We start from the raw sequence: 18,638 nt of genomic DNA, 5'->3' as shown, positions 1-18,638 counted from the left end.
CCTGTGGCCTTCCAGCTGCTTATTGGACTACAACTCCCATTATTCCTCTTGGCCACGCTAGCTAAGGATGATGGAAGCTGGAGTCCAACAAGATCCGGAGGGCCAGAGGTTCCTGCATCCCTCTTGTTGATGAAGAGATGTTATTGATGTATTGCCCTGAGTGGAGCCTAGCATCTGGTAATGACTTGGAAATTCCAATTCTTCCTAGGATCCTGTCGTCCTGGCCTTTGACATCGAGACCACCAAACTCCCTTTAAAGTTTCCTGATGCAGAAACGGACCAGATCATGATGATCTCCTACATGATTGATGGCCAGGTAAATCAGGGCAGCTGCCTCCATGGCTGGTGAGGTTGCAGAACAAGCCAGAATAAATGCCCCCCTTAAGCCATAGAAATGGAAGAGTATGGAACGGCAGGTGGCCCTGAACTTCTGGCTCCCAATTGAAGCATAGATCAGGAGGTGAATTGGGAAGGTGATAAGGTAACATCGGTTTACTCTTTGTTCCTTCAGTTAAGCAAAATTTCCCTTTCGCTTCTTTCTTCCCAGGGTTACTTGATCACAAACAGAGAGATCGTTTCAGAGGATATTGAAGATTTTGAGTTTACTCCCAAACCGGAGTATGAGGGGCCTTTCTGTGTCTTTAATGAACCAGATGAGGTAGGTAGGCTTAATTTTGAAGGCCAGTTTCCCCTTAAAATCACAATACAGTGAAATCGCGGAATTCCATTGGAGTCGGAGGGTTTTGGCCACACGTTTCGGGTCCCGTTTGTTACCTTTAGCGACATGAGTGTGTTCTGCATAGCCTTCGTTTTGCTTGTAAGCCTGAAGGCAAAGACTATCTTCTTTTGTGTGTAAACCACTCAGGGGGCCTTTTCTTCTTCTTTTGGCAGAAGAGCAGGGTACACAAATGCTGTAAATAAATATAGAAAAGGGGGGTTCTATATATACTGCTCCCTGGTCTCCCCATCCCATTATTTTACCCTCTCCGATCACCAGACTACATAATTTGGAAATTTGAACAAACCACCATGCAGATAAATGCACCTTTCCCAATGGTTGCAGAATGTGAGAGGTGGTGTTTGGTGGACACACATGGTACCTTTGGTTCCCTGGCAGAAAAGCTGGTCATCATAAGAACCTAGCAGGAGAGGGGATTATTGGTTTGTTGTTGTTCATATTCTTACTAGGTATTTTGTGATTTTTATATTGTAATTTTATGTTGTGAACTGCCCTATGAGCTACAGATGAAGGGAAGTATGCGTATATTGAATATAAATCCTCCGTCCAGTCACGCTTCCTCTGGGCAGCTCTGCTTGGAAGCGCTGACCTGGCAGGATAGCAGAGTAAATGCAGCGGTCCTGAGTCCATGTGAGAAAGGGATAAATTACGTCCAAAGACAGATTGGTTCTTATCTCTAGAAGCGTTTATTTACAAGCCATAAATCAGTCTCTTTCCCGTCGGAAACCTCCACCATTCCAAAGGCATCTCTCCGTGCTTCCAAAAGCACACACAGACACAGCCTGCAGCCTCGGAGCTGTGTCTCTCTGTGAGAAGTGAAAGCAACTCTCACAGATAAAGCCTGTGACGTCTGGCCCTGTTTCGGGCTCCTCCCAGATACAGGACACCACGGAGTTTTAACCCTGTCTGTTCCAAACTCCACAGGAAGTATGCACATCTCATTAACAACAACAACAAGCATCTGGACCATTGACAATAAATTACCTTTTAAATTTGTTTTCCCTCCTCTTGTTTTAAAATCAGGCCCACCTCATCCAGAGGTGGTTTGAACATGTTCAGGAGACCAGGCCAACCATCATGGTGACATACAACGGAGACTTCTTTGACTGGTAAGAATTGAGCGAACTCGGTTCTTGAGCCTTGTGGGTGTCCAGCTTTTTAAATGTTTAAAAATTATATTGGGTTATTTTCATTTTAATGGGGAAACCATGCTTTACCTTCTGGGGAACCGAGCTGGCCAGCAAACTTGCTTGCTAACCTGCCCTCACCCTGCAATGACCAGCTGCAGGAATTTTTTGTTGCAATGCCTAAATAGTGAGATCTGTAGAAGCTCCCTGGCTTATTTTGCTTTATCTGTCTCCAGGCCCTTTGTGGAAACCAGAGCAGCAGCTCACGGGATGAATATGCAGCAGGAGATCGGATTCCAAAAGGACAGCCAGGGGGAATACAAAGCTCCTTCGTGCATCCACATGGATTGTCTCAGGTATATGATGCTCAGCCCCTCTCGCCAGTCTCTTTCTTGGGGCTTAGTCTGATGGAGGTGGGAAAGGGCCCAGCCTTCAGGGCACATCCAGAGAAAACAATTTGTATTTGGCACCTCGCACCATGCTTTTGACGGTTGCCCCATCCTCACTCTATATTTAAAGTGATGTCGTGCCACTTCGAAGAACCTTTGCCTTCTTCGAAGAACCTCCCACAAAGAATCCTGGGGAAAACAATTTGCTAAGAGTGCCGCTCTTCTCCTTTTGGGGTCATCCATTTGTCACTCAGAAACGTGGACGCGTAGTTCCTGACAGAGTCAGGAAGGATGGCAACACTGTACGTGCCTTTTTTCCGCTGTCCGGCAGTTAATATCGCATAATCATCCCTCATTTCTGATTAACATGCACACAAAAGCAAAGGATGCTCCATTTCTACACTTGTACCCATTGTCTAATGCTGATCTGTCCAGAACAGTACGGATCACATTAGACACAATCCTTTCTATTTTGTGAGTTGTCTTCTCCTTTTGTTTTCCTTTGGCTGGGGTGCGTCGGAGAAAACAGGAACCAAACGCTTCAGTTGTACTTTTTTTAAAAAATAAATAAATAATACTCTTTGAAAAGAAGCCTCTACCATTTCATTTGACACAATCCCAACTAGACATCATGTTGTGTTAACAGACAGCTTTAAGCAGCCATGGCTACACACACACACACACACACACACACACACACACGCGGTAGTTTAAGGTTAGGAGATCCTATTCCCCTCAGAGCTTCAGTTCTCAGAGTGGTTTAACAACCAATCCCTCTACGCAGGGAACTTTTCACATCAGACAGGGTCATGGTAAGGTGTAACGAACTATCAACACGCTCAAGAAGCACCTACAGCAAACAAAAAGCATGCAAAGGTTCTTCAGCAGACATTTCAGTTGGAGCAGGATAGAAGGTTCCCTGGATATATAGGAAGTGCCCCTAGCCTTTGACTTGTATTCCAAAGTAAGCTTAGGTTGACTCTGTCTCATAATACTTCTGCCCTGCTCCTAGTAAACTGGGCTGCCTCTCCCGATTCAGCAACTGATGCTGTGGCTTCTGTTGGCAGGTGGGTTAAGAGAGACAGTTACCTCCCAGTGGGAAGCCATAACTTGAAAGCAGCAGCCAAAGCGAAGCTGGGCTATGACCCCGTGGAGCTGGATCCTGAAGAGATGTGCCGGATGGCTACTGAGGAACCTCAGGTACTTCAATTACCCCTGTGTGATTCTGTTGTGTGTCTTTAACTGGGATCAGCTATGGCAGATTCCCCACAATTGACTGCAGAGGGGAAAGGAGTTCCCTTGGCCTCTGTGCCCCTAAGAGGCCCTGGCCAGAATTCACCCTCCATCATCCAGCAGGATTGGATAACATGTATAGGAATTGTGCAGTTGTGGTTGCAAATGTAGCATTTGATGCAGTGCACTCTGAATCTAGAACAATTTTGCTTTCGCTGTAAAATAAAATGCTAATAGTTTGACAACCAGAGAGAGAGAGAGAATTTTCTGCTGTAGACTTAGGAATTGGAGAAGCTCTAAGGGAGGTTTCTGATGTTCAAGGCTTGCTCACAATTCCAGCCCCTTCTGCCTTTGTGCATGTGATACTCCAGAGCAATTTAGAGGGTTTATGTGCTCCACGCAGAGAATCATGGCTTTCTAGGTGCAGAATGCTAGATCTGTACATTTAGGGAGCTATTCCTTTAGGATAATATTCTCTCCGCAATCAGTTTTTGTTACGTGGTAGAATGTCAAGTGCCTCTAAATGATTAAACCACCAGCAGCCAACATGCATTGCACAGGCCAGCAAGGGATAGTTGGGCATCTGGACAAGAGCCTAGAGACCTGTAGGCCTGCCTAGGGCATAGCCATGTATCTTGCCTGCCTCTCTTGGCATTCTGCTCCCTGGCTTTCTAGGCTAAAGGCAAGATCACACCAAGAAAAGCTGTCAGCGGAGTGTAGCCGCTGTATCGTAATTTGAACTTGATTTGTGACTCACTGGCCCAAAAGCTTGATCACCAGTGGGTACAGCTTCTTAAAAGAATAATAATAATTGTGCTATCAAATTGGCTTTCAGTGCTGACCATTTTCCATTGTTGCTGTTTTTTTAATTGTTAACTTTTACATGCAGCCAAGGATCCTCCTGTCTGTCAGCACTGCCCATATAAATCGAGCTGCTTAAATGAATATTTGCATGTAAACAACATGCAGACCTTTTCCTTGCGTGGGGAGGAGGCCGTGTTGAACTTACAGCGCCTGCTGATGTTCTCCCTGCGCTCAGATGGAGCCACGCTTGCTGGCAAGTTGCAAAATGTTTCCATGCCGCTTCCTTCCTTACTCCAGACTCTGGCCACCTACTCAGTGTCCGACGCTGTTGCTACTTACTACATGTACATGAAATACGTCCACCCTTTCATCTTCGCTTTGTGCACCATCATCCCCATGGAGCCCGATGAAGTAAGTAGAGTGGAGCCCTAGGCTCAGTTACTTCCTTATTTCGTAAAATTTTAACACCAGTTGATTGCTTTAAAAAGCAAAAACAGCCCCAAAGCAGTTTGCAAAGAGAATAAAACAATAAAATTATTGGCAAAACAGAAGAGGGCCTTCTTGGTAGTGGCGCCTGCCCATCAGATGTCAAGGAAATAAACAACTATTTGACTTTTAGAAGACATCTGAAGGCAGCCCTGTTTAGGGAAGTAATTAATGTTTGATATTTTATTGTGCTTTTAATTCTGTTGGGAGCCACCCAGAGTGGCTGTGCAGGTTATAAATAATAAATTATTGCGTGCTCTGGTCCATGGGGTCACGAAGAGTCAGACACGACTAAACGACTAAACAACAACAATCGTTATTATTACGGTATCATTTATTATAGTAAAACAAAAACTCTTTAAAACGCTAATCCGATAAAATCAGCAATAAGCTATAAACAGATTAAAAGATACACCAACATTCTACATGTCTCAGCAAGCTTGTCTGCACAAAAATGTTTTTAGTAATCACCAAAAAGAGTACAGTGAAGGTCTCAGTACTAATGTAGATTATCTCACTATATGTGGCCCCTTGGTTGTTCCAAGATTCCACTGTGAGACAGATGTTTTTTAGTCTTTCAGGTTGGCCTGGGCAATATATCAAAATATCGCCCAGGACAGGTATGAGGAACAGCCCACAATGTCAGCTTCACTCAGCGGTGTATCATGGGTGACATTGCCACCGCTCCCGAGTCCCTCTACTAGCAGCGTCTGCTGGAGTTCCTTCCTTCCAGCAGTGCTGCTAGCAGAGGGGACTCAGGAGCAGTGGCGGTTTCACCCGCAATACACCGCTGAGTGAAACTGCCAATGCACTCTGCCCCTCATATGATGCAGAGGGAGAAACAAGCTGTGTCGTCAAGGCGCCCTCTGCATCTTTGAACTGTTCGACTGAGGAGTGTGCAGCTGCCCTTACCTCAGCCGAACAGTTAAAGGAGCCCCCAGCCCAGTGCTGGCTCCCGTGAGCTGGCGGCAAGGTGGGAGCTTTGTGAAACTGCTGAGCTAAGAGGAGCGTGGTTGGCACTCCCTGCAGCGAGCAGTTAAAGGAGCCCTGAGGCTCTGCCCACTCACCTATGAGTGGCAGGAGCACTGGGGCTGACTCAGGTGCAGAGCAGGAACCTTCCCGATCCCCAGCTAAGCTGCGCAAACAAGCTGCGTTGTCCGAGCCTGTGAGGGCCTGGGTGAAACCACCTCAGTTCCTGAGGTGAGAGCTGGGGCAATTTCACCAGGTGCCTCACAGGCAGAGGCCGATGCAGCTTGTTTTTTCAACATCGAGGTACAGTGGTAAGAACTTAATTCATTCTGGAGGTCCATTCTTAACCTGAAACTGTCCATAACCTGAGGTACCACTTTAGCTAATGGGGCCTGCCGCCGCGCAATTTCTGTTCTCATCCTGAAGCAAATTTCTTAACCCGAGGTACTATTTCTGGGTTAGTGGAGTCTGTAACCTGAAGCGTCTGTAACCTGAGGTACCACTGGAATTCGCCAAACCGATATCTTTGGCTGGCGATAGACCGCAATGTTTAAAAGCTGTTATCGCCCAGCCCTACTTTCAGGTACCTGAAAGCTCTCTGGCTTGATTTCCCCCCTCCCCTGTGAGAGACCAAATTCCCCCTCTCTAAGTTCCCTTTTGCCACCAGCCCTCCTCTCTCTCCCTGCAGGTGCTGCGAAAGGGCTCAGGGACACTGTGCGAGGCGCTGCTGATGGTCCAGGCCTACCACGCCAACATCATCTTCCCCAACAAGCAAGAGCAGGAGTTCAATAAGCTCACCGAGGATGGGCACGTGCTGGACTCAGAGACCTACGTCGGGGGGCACGTGGAGGCCCTGGAGTCGGGGGTCTTTCGCAGTGACATCCCCTGCCGCTTCAAGATGGTACGAGTCCCGCCCTGGAAGGAGACCTCTTGAAAGCTCATGGTGGGGGGCGGCAGGGGATGCCAGGATAAATCTCTGCCCTGCCCCCTGTGCCTGCCAGACATAAAGCAGGTAGCTACAACAAAGTCCAAATTGTCCCCCCAAAATGAGAAGTGCCTGACCCCATGAGGCTGGTGATAGAACATCTGCTTTGCATGCAGAAGGTCCCAGGTTCAATCCGCAGCATTTGCAGGTGAGACCCAAGAAGAGCCCGCTGGATCAGACCCATCTAGTCCAGCATCCTGTTCTCACAGTGGCCAACCATTGGGAAGCCCAAAAGAATCTGAGTGCAAGAGTAACTCCTCTGCTGGTGATTCTTCCCGGCAACTGATCTTCCAGAGGGAGGGAGCACACTTCCCTGTAGCTGGTGGCCAACAAAGGCTGCTGGAGGAAGAGCTACGACCCGATCTTGTGGATTACAAAGAGCATAAGACCTTCCTTTGCAGATTTGTTTCTGCCTGCCCCATGTGGCGCCATGTTCCCCCCGGTGATTTCAACTGCACTGTCTTTGCCTGGGGAGAATCCTTGGTGAAAATTTGTCACACTCATGTCCTTCCCTCCCACCCCGGTTGTGTCTCTTAGAACCCTGCTGCCTTCGACTTCCTTTTGCAGCGTGTGGAGAAGACTCTGCGCCACGCCATTGAGGAAGAGGAGGGAATACCCCTTGACCAAGTGACCAACTTCCAGGAGGTAACCTTGTAGGCCAAACAGCAGTGTCTGCATAGGAGGAGGCAGCAGTAGCAATGGAATTATTATTGTCCTGACACAGCTCCTTCACTCTAGTTTCTGTTCATTTTAAGCATCTAGCTCCCCCCAGTCCCCAGGTTATCTTGGCCGTTCCTTCCTTCTTTTCCCCTGCTTCAACCCTTTGCTTCCCCAACCCCTTAGCCTTGGCCACCAATCTGCTGCTATTTACTACATTGAACTGTCCTGGGGGCCACTTGTGGCCTACGAAAGGCACAGTCCTCGTATATGTGTGGTGTAGGGATGCAGGTGGCGCTGTGATCTAAACCACTGAGCCTCTTGGGCTTACTGATCAGAAGGTTGGCGGTTCAAATCCCTGCGACAGGGTGAGCTCCCATTGCTCTTTCCCAGCTCCTGCCAACCTAGCAGTTCAAAAGCACACCAGTGCAAGTAGATAAATGGGTATCGCTGCCGTGGGAAGGTAAACGGTGTTTCCATGCACTCTGGTTTCCGTCATGCTGTCCTGTTGCGCCAGAAGCGATTTAGTCATGCTGGCCACATGACCCGGAAAGCTGTCTGCGGACAAACGCTGGCTCCCTCGTCCCGAAAGCCAGATGAGCACCACAACCCCATAGTCGCCTTTGACTGCACTTTACCATCTAGGGATCCTTTACCTTACCTTACATGTGGTGTTCTTTTGCCGGGCTCTATTGCATTCCGAAGAGCATGGTAAAGCATTGCTCTCCTAGGCAAAAAACAACAACCCACCTTATCCTCTTGCCTGCTTTCCACTGCTTCCTCTGGACCACAGGTTTGCGATGAAATCAAAGTCAAGTTGAACTCCCTGAAGGAAGTCCCCAACAGGATTGAATGTCCTCTGATATACCACCTGGACGTGGGGGCCATGTACCCGAATATCATCCTAACCAACCGGCTTCAGGTAAGTGAGGAGTTTGAGCTCCTTGGCATTGGGTACTAAAGTCTAAATCTCTCCTGTAAGAACTGTGGCCTCTTGGACTTAAATCTGCAGCCCTCTGGACGCTCTTGGGCTCCCAACTCCCAAAGCCCCAACTAGCACTGCCCAGTGGTCAGGGATTTGATTTAATATTTCTATTCCGCTTTTCCAACGGCCAATGTTGAGCTCAAAAGTGGTTTACAATAAGCACAGTAGCATTAAAAAACAAGCATTGCAATCACAATGGTATCAGACACAATAACAAGCCGCACAGTTAAGATTTTGGAGTGCTATTTCAGTTTGGGATTTTTGGGGTGGGTGGAGAGATGCTGTCTTTCTCTTTGGGAGAATCAGAGTGTGATTTATAACTCGTACTATAAGAAAGCTCAACAACATTGTCTTCTTAATAAGAGACAATATATACGGAAGTTTCCCTGTGTCGGTAATGGACTCCCAGTTTGGGGTAGGCACTCCAGGCAACCTCTTCCTCGATATCCTTCACAAAGAGTTGCTGCCTCTCTAGCAACAAGGATAGTAGTAGTAGTAGTAAAAAACCTTTTATTGGCATCACATACAACATCCAGAACAAGTCAGTACAGAATTACCACTTCCCCAGTGGCACAAAACATTTGCTAAAAGAAAGGAGGCAGAGCAGTCTATCGTCACATCTCTTGGAATAGAGGGGAAAGGCCAGTGTTGCAATGTTCTCCCTAGTAAGAGACTGCTGAATAATAATTATTATTATTATCATCATCATCATCATTATATCATTTAGACCCTGCCCATCTGGCTGGGTTTCACCAGACAGTCTGTGCGCCTCCGAACAGAATATTAAAAATACATTAAAAAAAAATCAATCATTAAAAACTTCCCTAAACAGGGCTGCCTTCAGATGTCTTCTAAAAGTCAGATAGTTGTTTATTTCCTTGACATCTGATGGGAGGGCATTCCTCAAGGCAGACACCACTACCGAGAAGGCCCTCTGCCTGGTTCCCTGCAACCTCACTTCTTGCAGGGAGGGAATCACCAGAAGGCCCTCAGAGCTGGACCTCAGTGTCCGGGCTGAACGATGGGGGTAGAGATGCTCCTCCAGGTATACTGGGTTGAGGCCATTTAGGGCTTTAAAGGTCAGCACCAACCCTTTGAATTGTGCTTGGAAACGTACTGGGAGCCAATGTAGGTCTTTCAGGACAGGTGTTATATGGTCCCGGTGGCCACTCCCGGTCACCAGTATGGCTGCCACATTCTGGATTAGTTGTAGTTTGAGTCACCTTCAAAGGTAGCCCCACATAGAGTGCATTGCAATAGTCCAAGCGGGAGATAACCAGAGCATATGAATAGATGGTTGGTGGTTGCTCTTTTCTTGCTTGGGAGTATGCAGCGCAGGAGGGGAGGGCTGGAATAGAGCTCTCTGTCCTCTGCTGCCCACAGTATCTGTTTGAGTTTGAAACACAGGTGCAGCAGGACTTCGGCACACACAGTATACATCAGGGAGGCTCACCTGGCACCTGCCTTACATATCTTTAGGCACCAGGCCAAAACATTCCTCTTTTCCTTTTAAACTGAGGGTTTCTGTTAGTTGTTATGGTACATACGTTTGTTTTTATATTTAAACTGCCCTGTGAACTTCGGTTGAAGGATGGTGTAGAAATTTAATAATTGAGACTTAACAATCCCGCAAAAGCATCCTGGGTCCTGGGTCTACCTGCTGCTTTCCTAGAGGCAGGATCCAACCTTGCCTGGCCTAAAAACTTACTTTTATTTATTTAAATGTACTTGTGCCTTTATTCGCTCCCCCTCTGCTTTGCTTCCCTCCCTTCAGCCCTCGGCGATGGTGAACGAGGCCACGTGCGCCGCCTGCGACTTCAACAAACCAGGCGCCAACTGTCAGCGGCGGATGACCTGGCAGTGGAGAGGAGAATTCAGTGAGTCTTTTCCCTTCTGCTGACTCGTATGCAACTTGGCGCGGTTCCTCTGCTGTCTATAAAACCCCCTCTTGCAGTCTGTAGTGATTGTCAGCTGAGTTGTTTCCTCCCGCCCCTTCTCTTTTCCCCTTGCAGTGCCCGCGAGCCGCAGCGAGTACCATCGCATCCAGCAACAGCTGGAGTCGGAGAAGTTCCCCCCTCTCTTCCCAGATGGACCGCCCCGGGTGTTTCATGAGCTGTCCCGGGAGGAGCAAGCGAAGTACGAGAAGAAGCGCTTGGCAGGTGAGGGCAAACCTTCTTTTTCTTCTTCTTTTTTGAAATCATTTTTATTTGAATGTATATAGAGATGGCTTGAATCTCGCAACTTCCCCCCACCCCCTCCACGGTTCCTATTATCAACATTATCAACTGCATATTATTCCATACTCTATATTTTCTATCAATCCAAATTATCCATGGTATTTGTTGCATTACAAGTGGGATTAAAATCCTGCTATTGTTTCCATCTGCTTGCGGTGGTCTCCTAAATAAATTATACAAAAATTTCCCATTCTTTTTTAAAGTTTTTGTCCTCTTGGTTCCTGAGTTTTCCAATCAGTTTTACCATTTCTGCATAGTCCAACAGCTTGGTTTGCCATTCCTCTCTGGTAAGGGCTTTGTCTTCCATCTCTGAGCTAATAAGAGAGCAAACCTTTTTCCGCACCACAGTAGAGCTTGTACAAGGTTACGGCTTGGGGTGTCTTGAAGCTTTTATTTTCTTGGATTCAGCCCCTACCTTTTCCCTGCTGTGCCCTTTAGCGCTAGAGGACTTGGGGTCTGGGGTCAGCTGCCAAGCCCAAGCCAGAGCTTTTTCTAGCGGTGAGCAGAGAACATGTTACTACAGTGGAACCTTGGTTCCCAAACTTAATCCATTCCGGGAGGCCGTTCAACTCCCAAAACGGTTTGGGAACCAAGGCGCAGCTTCCAATTGGCTGCAGGAGCTTCCAAAGAACATTCAAAAACCAAAACAATCACTTCTGATTTTCCATCATTCAGGAGCCAGAACATTCGGTTCCCAAGGCGTTTGGGAGCCAAGGTTCCACTGTATTAGTACATAAAGCCCTTAACAGCTTGGGACCAATTTGTCACCTTACCGCCATATATTATGCCCACTCGACTGCTTTGATCTACAGAACTGGCACTGTTACAGGTGCCACATAATACTCCTGCATTTGTAAGAAATCAGTCTTTCAGTGTGGAAGCAGCAACACTTTGGAACTCCCTGCCTTTTGACGTCAGGCGGGTGCCTTGGCTACACTCTTTTTATCACCTACTGGGCACATTTTTGTTTAGGCACAGCACATCCAGACATATAGAATGTTGACATGGGTTTTAATCTGTTTTCAGTTAATTGATTTTCATTGTTTTAGCTATATTTTTTTTACTGAAAATTTAATTTATAAAACTCCTTTTGCAAACTGAGGTGTGTGTTTTTTAAACTATCAAGTGGCATAGAAACATTTTGAAATGAAATAAGTTTGGGAAGTGTTGAACGTTCCAGAATAAATTGCTGCCACACCTCTTGCCCAGATTACTGCCGCAAAGCCTACAAGAAAATCCACGTGACAAAGGTTGAGGAGCGTGTCACCACCATCTGCCAGCGGGAAAACTCCTTCTATGTGGATACTGTGCGGGCCTTTCGCGACCGCCGCTACGAGTTCAAGGGGCTGCATAAGGTGCTTTTTATTCTTATTTTGTCAGATTTGCGATAGCGCAGCAAAAAGGTGAGTTTCTAAAGGTGTTCATGGTGATCTTTACGTTCATAAAGCGATGAGATGCAGGCAGGCATTTATAGCCAGGCTGATCTCTCCTTGCTGGTAGGTGCTGAAAGAGGATGCTGTGGTTCCTGGGGCCAGAATGCTTGAATAGAAATTCTGAATGTTGAGTGGTATATAAATACTGTAAATGAATTTAATAAAAAAGCATTGATTTATATCAAGTTTTCAACATACTCATAGATTTAACAGACAAATTATTGTATATTAGTTGATTACTAGATACACATAAAATGTTTCTATTTGCAACTAAGCAGAGCCAAAAATCTCCGGGCATGCAAGCCATGTGTCTACTGTAATATACAGAAGCTTTTGTCAACATGGGTTTACAGGGGGTGGGGGAGACAGACATCCAAGGAAAGGGATGTGGAAGGAAAAGACAGAGGATGGAGACCAGCTGGAGCAAAAGTAGACAATAGCCCACGGCTTGCTTGAGTCACAGGCCCTTTTCCTCTGCCTTTCCCAGGTGTGGAAGAAGAAGCTGGCTGCTGCCATGGAGTCGGGTGATGCCTCGGAAGCGAAGCGCTGCAAGAACATGGAGATCTTATACGACTCCCTGCAGCTGGCACACAAGTGCATCCTCAACTCCTTTTACGGATACGTCATGCGCAAAGGGTGAGGGGGGAACCAAAGAGTGGCTGCTGGTGGATCTTTAAATGGCCCTTTAAAAATCTGCCCCTGCCTCGGCTCCCAGTTGTTGCAGTTTCTGGGCCTTTAAATGTTCAATATTAAGACAGAGAACTAAATCCTAGTACAATTAAATGAAGCATTTCCTCCTATACACATAAAAATGTAAGGCTGTCATCACGCAGCCCCCACTGGAGGATTTGTAGTTCTGCATCACAGTCCTGGATTTGCATCAAGCCAGGGAGGGGAGCAAAAGAGAGAAGATGGGTTTTAAGCAACAGCAGACATTTGAATGAAGCAGGGTTGGAGGGACACTGAGGAGCAGTGAGCATGTGGGGCACTTGGATAAGGTGTGAAGGGAGGGGGTGGGATTGGCAAGCAATGTGAGCAGGGGGAAGCAGCCCCCTAACACATAAATACTGCAGCTCCTTGACCAGGAGACCTGGCCGCATCTTTAGCAGATCAGTCCTCAAGCCAAGTTTACAATAATTAGGTCGCTCAAGCCTTGTTTGCAAAGCAGCTGACCCAGAGCAGCTCTTCCTGTTCTCACTAGTCCTCTCCCCTATGCAGAGCTCGGTGGTACTCCATGGAAATGGCCGGCATTGTCTGCTTCACTGGCGCCAACATCATCACACAGGCCAGGGAGCTGATAGAGCAAATTGGGTGAGTACTTGAATGGTGGCTGGCTGCAGCAGCTGGAGGCGAGGAGATTCTGAGCTTGGATGTTGTGTGCCTGTTGCCCGAAGGTGGTTTGCTCCTTCTTCATGGATGACGGTGCTTTTCCTATGGTTTTGTTTTGTGTTTTGTTATGGTGTGTTGCCCAGGGCTCCTTTAAGAGGAAGGTTGTTATGTGTAAACACAGAAAAGAAAAGAAAAAAATTGACGCAAAGATGAGTTCTCCCGCTCCAGATCTCTTCTGTCTCTAACCACAAGGAATGACTGGTCTGGAGCTGGACTCAAAGGCACACTGCCCCATGGTCTGCTCCTTACTGTCTTGGCCCAGAAAAAGAAGCAGGTCTCTTAAGCAACTCAGAGAACACTCTGTGAGGTGAGTGGGGCTGAGAGACTTCACAGAAGTGTGACTGGCCCATGGTCACCCAGCAGCTGCATGTGGAGGAGCGGAGACGCGAACTCGGTTCCCCGGATGAGGAGACTACCGCTCTTAACCACTACACCACACTGGTGTAGTGGAACAAATGAGCCTGCTAGATCAAGCCAATGGCCCATCTAGTCCAGCATCCTGTTCTCGCAGTGGTTGATCGATGCCTGTAGGAAACCCTCAGGCAGGACCCGAGCACATGATAATAAATGATGATGATTATGTATACCGCAACCATCTGGCTGGGTTTCCCCAGCCACTCTGCACACCTCTCCACAGAATATTAATAATAATGATAATAAAGCGATAAAACATGAAACATTATAAAACTTCCCTAAACAGGGCTGCCTTCAGATGTCTTCTAAAAGCCAGATAGTTGTTTATTTCCTTGAGGGTGTTCCACAGGGCAGGTGCCACTACCGAGAAGGCCTTCTGCCTGGTTCCCTGTAACCTCACTTCTTGCAGTGAGGGAACAGCCAGAAGGCCCTCAGAGCTGGACCTCAGTGATGCGGTCTGAGCGATGGGCATGGAGACACACTTTTCCCATCCTGTGGTTCTCTGCAACTGGTATTAGGAATCATTTGCTGTCTCTGACCATGGAGGCAGAGCAAATAGCCATCATGACTAGTAGTTATCCATAGTCCTCCATCAATTTGTCCAAACCTCTTTTAAAGCCATCCAAGTTGGTGGCCATAGTTTAACTATGCACTGTGTGAAAAACTCTTTTCTTCTGTCTGTCCCGAACCTTCCAACAATAAGCTTTCTCGGATGACCACGAGTTCGAATGTTACGGGAGGGATAAAAGCGTTTCTTTATCCGCTTTCTCTCCTCGCTGTGCATAGTTTTATAAATCGCTACATCTTTCTCGATTTTTCTCTTAAACTGAAAAGCTCCGATTGCTGCAACCATTCCTCATAAGGTGGTTGCTTTTGCAGAGTGCCCTCTGGGCTCCCATATGGAAACACCTCTCCCATTTTCCCCTTTCCCAGGAGGCCGCTGGAGCTGGACACAGACGGGATCTGGTGTGTGCTTCCAAACAGCTTCCCAGAAAACTTTGTCATCAAATCAACCCACGCCAAGAAGCCCAAGGTGACAATCTCCTATCCGGGTGCTATGCTGAACATCATGGTGAAGGTGAGGAACCTCAAGCCTTTATCCTCAGCAGGAGTTGGGGGCAAGTCGAATCGACAGGATTTGGGAGTGGGGGTCTTCCATAAAGACAGTCTGGAAACAGGGCATGGAAACCATGGGTATGTTTGACATTTAGCTTCCCCCCTGCAGGGATTGCATCATATATAGCTTCCAGCCCTCCCGTTAAATTGTTCTGGGGTGCAGCATGAGCTTGCAAGGCCGAAGCGCCCAGCGTGTGTGTCACTTACTTGCAGGAAGGGTTTACGAATGATCAGTACCAGGAGCTGGTGGACCCGGCCTCGCTCTCCTATGTTTCCCGCTCAGAGAACAGCATCTTCTTTGAAGTGGACGGCCCATACTTGGCCATGATTCTCCCCGCCTCCAAGGAAGAGGGCAAGAAGCTGAAGAAAAGGTGAGATCTGGGGAGGCAGCACCTCCTCGGCTCAGCTAAACCTGGAAGATGGCAGGACTTGAAACATCGCTGCTAGATCCTTAATAGATGTGCATTTTCAGAACCCCCTCCTTTCTAGTTGTAAGAAGCCCTGGAGGCTGGTCCAGTAGGGCACAGGGGACGCTGCCCCACCTGTAGTCCAAAATATCTGGAGGGCAACAGATAGCGGAGGCATTGGGACGAAGTGGCCACTGACCCATCAACCTCATTCAGCCCCCACCTGCCTTTTTTACTTACAATCAACCCCAGGGCATAGACTGGCTGTGGCAAGCTTCCTCCTCCTTCCTTTCAGGGTTGCCCCTTGTAGAACTCAGCAGGGAGAAGGAGGGGGACAAAACTAGTCTTAGTTATCTCTGCCTCTCATTGGCTGTGGCGCCACCTACTGTTGGGCTCCTTGCCTTCCACCCTATCAGTCCCAACAGGCACTAGACACCACTGGTAAAAAGGTGGGACCCCCCAACCCCCTGATACAGGAAAGAGAAGACACAGGAGAGGGAAGGTGCCGACCATGCTCAGGCTGACTATTTTGCTCTGCGCCAGGTACGCTGTGTTCAACGAGGACGGCTCCCTGGCCGAGCTAAAGGGGTTTGAGGTGAAACGGCGGGGGGAGCTGCAGCTGGTCAAGATCTTCCAGTCGTCCGTCTTTGAGGCCTTCCTGAAAGGCACCACTTTGGAAGAGGTTTATGCCTCCGTCGCCAAAGTGGCCGACTACTGGCTCGATGTGCTCTACAGCAAGGTGGGTTGAGGCTCCAAGGTGAGTCTTCTGGCTTTCCTGGGATGGTAGGGTCAAATCTCTCCACAGTGGGCATTTGGTGATGAAGATAATGGGGAATTGGTGGCCAGTTAAGGGCAGAACCCCCTGTTGGAAAGAAGACGAGGTTCCTGTTGCTGCTGTAAAGTCCTCTTCTCCCCTTCCACACACGGGCATCTCCCAGGCTTCCTGCAGCCTTCAGAGCTTTTAGTGCAGCCAACATGGGATGCTGAGCTGCCCTGCCTGCAAAGTGGTCCAGGAGGGGGATATGGCTGGCAAATGCAAGCATTCCTTTCTCTCTTTTTTTCAGGCTGCCAATATGCCTGACTCGGAGTTGTTTGAGCTTATCTCTGAGAACCGGTCCATGTCTCGCAAACTGGAGGATTATGGGGAGCAAAAATCCACCTCCATCAGCACCGCTAAGCGCCTGGCTGAGTTCCTGGGGGATCAGATGGTGAAGGATGCTGGTCTGAGCTGCCGGTTTATCATTTCTAAGAAGCCAGAAGGATCCCCAGTCACAGAGAGGTATATATCAATCAGAGGGGCACAAGTATTCCACAATGCCGGGTCGTTGATGCGAAAGGCTCAGTTTCTTCTTGCTGTGAAATGAGCCTCACCAACTCAAGGAATGACCAAATCTGTAGACGATTTTGACTGTTGAACTGGAGTAGAAGAGTTCAGCTGGTACACTGGACCTAAGTTGTTCAGGGCTCTGTAACCTAACGCAAGGACCTTGAAGCTGGCAGATGGGCCGCAAGTGCAGATGTTGTGATTTTTATTTATTAAATTTCTAGAATACCCTTCATGCGAGGAACCCAGGGCAATTTATGAAAACACAAAATGCATAACATAGTAAAAAGCAGAAATGATAACAACCCCACTTTTGTTCCAACAAAATGTTGCATACCATTGGCCAGATTCTGCACCAGCTGGTAATTATACTTTACAGAGTTGTGTGGAAGTTGCCCCAGATCATTTGACCCTCCACCCCCATCGTTTAGCCCCGGACACTGAGGTCCAACTCTGAGGGCCTTCTGGCAGTTCTCTCCCTGCGAGAACCAGGGAACCAGGCCTTCTCGGTAGTGGTGCCTGCCCTGTGAAACGCCCCCCCATCAGATGTCAAGGAGATAAAGAACTATCTGACTTTTTGAAGACATCTGAAGAAAACCCTGTTTAGGGAAGTTTTTAATGTTTGATGTTTTGTCGTGTTTTTAATATTCTGTTGGGGCCACCCAGAGTGGATGGGGAAACCCAGCTAGATGGGCGAGGTATAAATAATAAATTATGATGATGATGATGATTATGATTATGATTACGATGATGATGATGATTACGATTACTACTACTACTATTACTATTTTAAACAGTTATCTTTTCCCCCCAGGAAAAACCAAGCAACAGTTCTAAAGTTTAAAAATAACATAAAGGCTTTGACTTGCTGTACTTGTTCTTGTCAGATTGAATGTACAAGAGAGGTTGATAATACTTAAGTTACTGAAACATATTTACATGAATTTGTATCTTGAGACCAACTGACGTTTACAGACTGGCTCTGGGGCAAGCGGCAGCATAACACAACACACTTGCTGCTCTCACAGTTACAACTCACACACATAGTTGATAACGGAACTGGGAGGGGGGAATGCCTCAATATGACATCACAGGATTTTGTGCTACAGCATTAACCCTTTGCATAGTATTATGGATGCAGCATTTCCACACTTCCATAACAGGACCAAGGACAGCTCCACATAAATCGCATTGCTGTCATACAGCTTTAAATGCCCATGGACTGCAGTGGCCAAGGCTATTCCTGCCCAGGAACAGCCATAGTTGGCAAACCAGGCACAGCTGGTAAAAGTTCATTCTACTCAGAGTAGACTGGTTTAAAGTACAGTTGTACCTTGGATCCTGAACACCTTGGTATTCAGACATTTTTGCTCCCTAACGCCACAAACCTGGAAGTGAGCCTTCCGGTTTGCAAACATTATTTGGAACCTGAATGTCCTCTGCGGCTTCTGATTAGCTGAAGGAGCTCCCTGCAGCCAATCAAAAGCTGCGCTTTGGTTTCTGAACATTCTGGAAGTCAAACGGACTTCCGGAATGGATTTCGTTCGACTTCTGAAGTACGGCTAATTCTCATGACTAACTTTCGTTTGGTCAACTGAGTGGGTTTATTCTGAGTAGAACAAACATAGGATACAAACCATATAGTCTTTAAGATAATAATAATAATAATAATAATAATAATAATAATAATAATAATAATAATAATATAATCTTAATAATAAGATGCAACAGACTGACAAGGCTGCTCCTCTCCTGGAAATAGAAGTGATGCGTTTCGATTTATTTTTCCCAGGGCCATTCCGCTGGCCATTTTCCAGGCTGAGCTCTCGGTCCGCAGGCACTATCTCCGGAAATGGCTTAAGAGCCCCTCCCTGCAGGATTTTGACATCAGGACGGTAAGCTGTATGGGGCTGTCCTGCAGCAGTTTGTGACTCAAGGCTGACT

At 47.3% G+C, this 18,638-nt stretch overlaps 1 protein-coding gene across 1 annotated transcript in view; it reads left to right on the top strand.

The window, feature by feature from the left end:
* Positions 1–18,638, top strand: part of POLE (DNA polymerase epsilon, catalytic subunit) — a 53,999-nt gene that overhangs the window by 9,693 nt on the left and 25,668 nt on the right. The window contains exons 9-27 of the mRNA XM_081841682.1: positions 209–316; positions 548–658; positions 1,763–1,848; positions 2,103–2,222; positions 3,323–3,455; positions 4,590–4,703; positions 6,436–6,648; positions 7,270–7,377; positions 8,183–8,311; positions 10,149–10,251; positions 10,387–10,533; positions 11,821–11,966; positions 12,532–12,680; positions 13,263–13,355; positions 14,781–14,925; positions 15,177–15,334; positions 15,914–16,109; positions 16,435–16,649; positions 18,487–18,589. Coding sequence (XP_081697808.1) covers positions 209–316; positions 548–658; positions 1,763–1,848; positions 2,103–2,222; positions 3,323–3,455; positions 4,590–4,703; positions 6,436–6,648; positions 7,270–7,377; positions 8,183–8,311; positions 10,149–10,251; positions 10,387–10,533; positions 11,821–11,966; positions 12,532–12,680; positions 13,263–13,355; positions 14,781–14,925; positions 15,177–15,334; positions 15,914–16,109; positions 16,435–16,649; positions 18,487–18,589 — 2,577 coding nt within the window. The remainder of the gene's footprint in view (positions 1–208; positions 317–547; positions 659–1,762; positions 1,849–2,102; positions 2,223–3,322; positions 3,456–4,589; positions 4,704–6,435; positions 6,649–7,269; positions 7,378–8,182; positions 8,312–10,148; positions 10,252–10,386; positions 10,534–11,820; positions 11,967–12,531; positions 12,681–13,262; positions 13,356–14,780; positions 14,926–15,176; positions 15,335–15,913; positions 16,110–16,434; positions 16,650–18,486; positions 18,590–18,638) is intronic.

The sequence above is a fragment of the Podarcis erhardii genome (assembly GCF_964252035.2).
Source record: "Podarcis erhardii genome assembly, chromosome: 15".
In the NCBI taxonomy this organism is placed as follows: Eukaryota; Metazoa; Chordata; class Lepidosauria; order Squamata; family Lacertidae; genus Podarcis; species Podarcis erhardii.
This window is presented reverse-complemented; position numbering and strand designations above follow the sequence as displayed.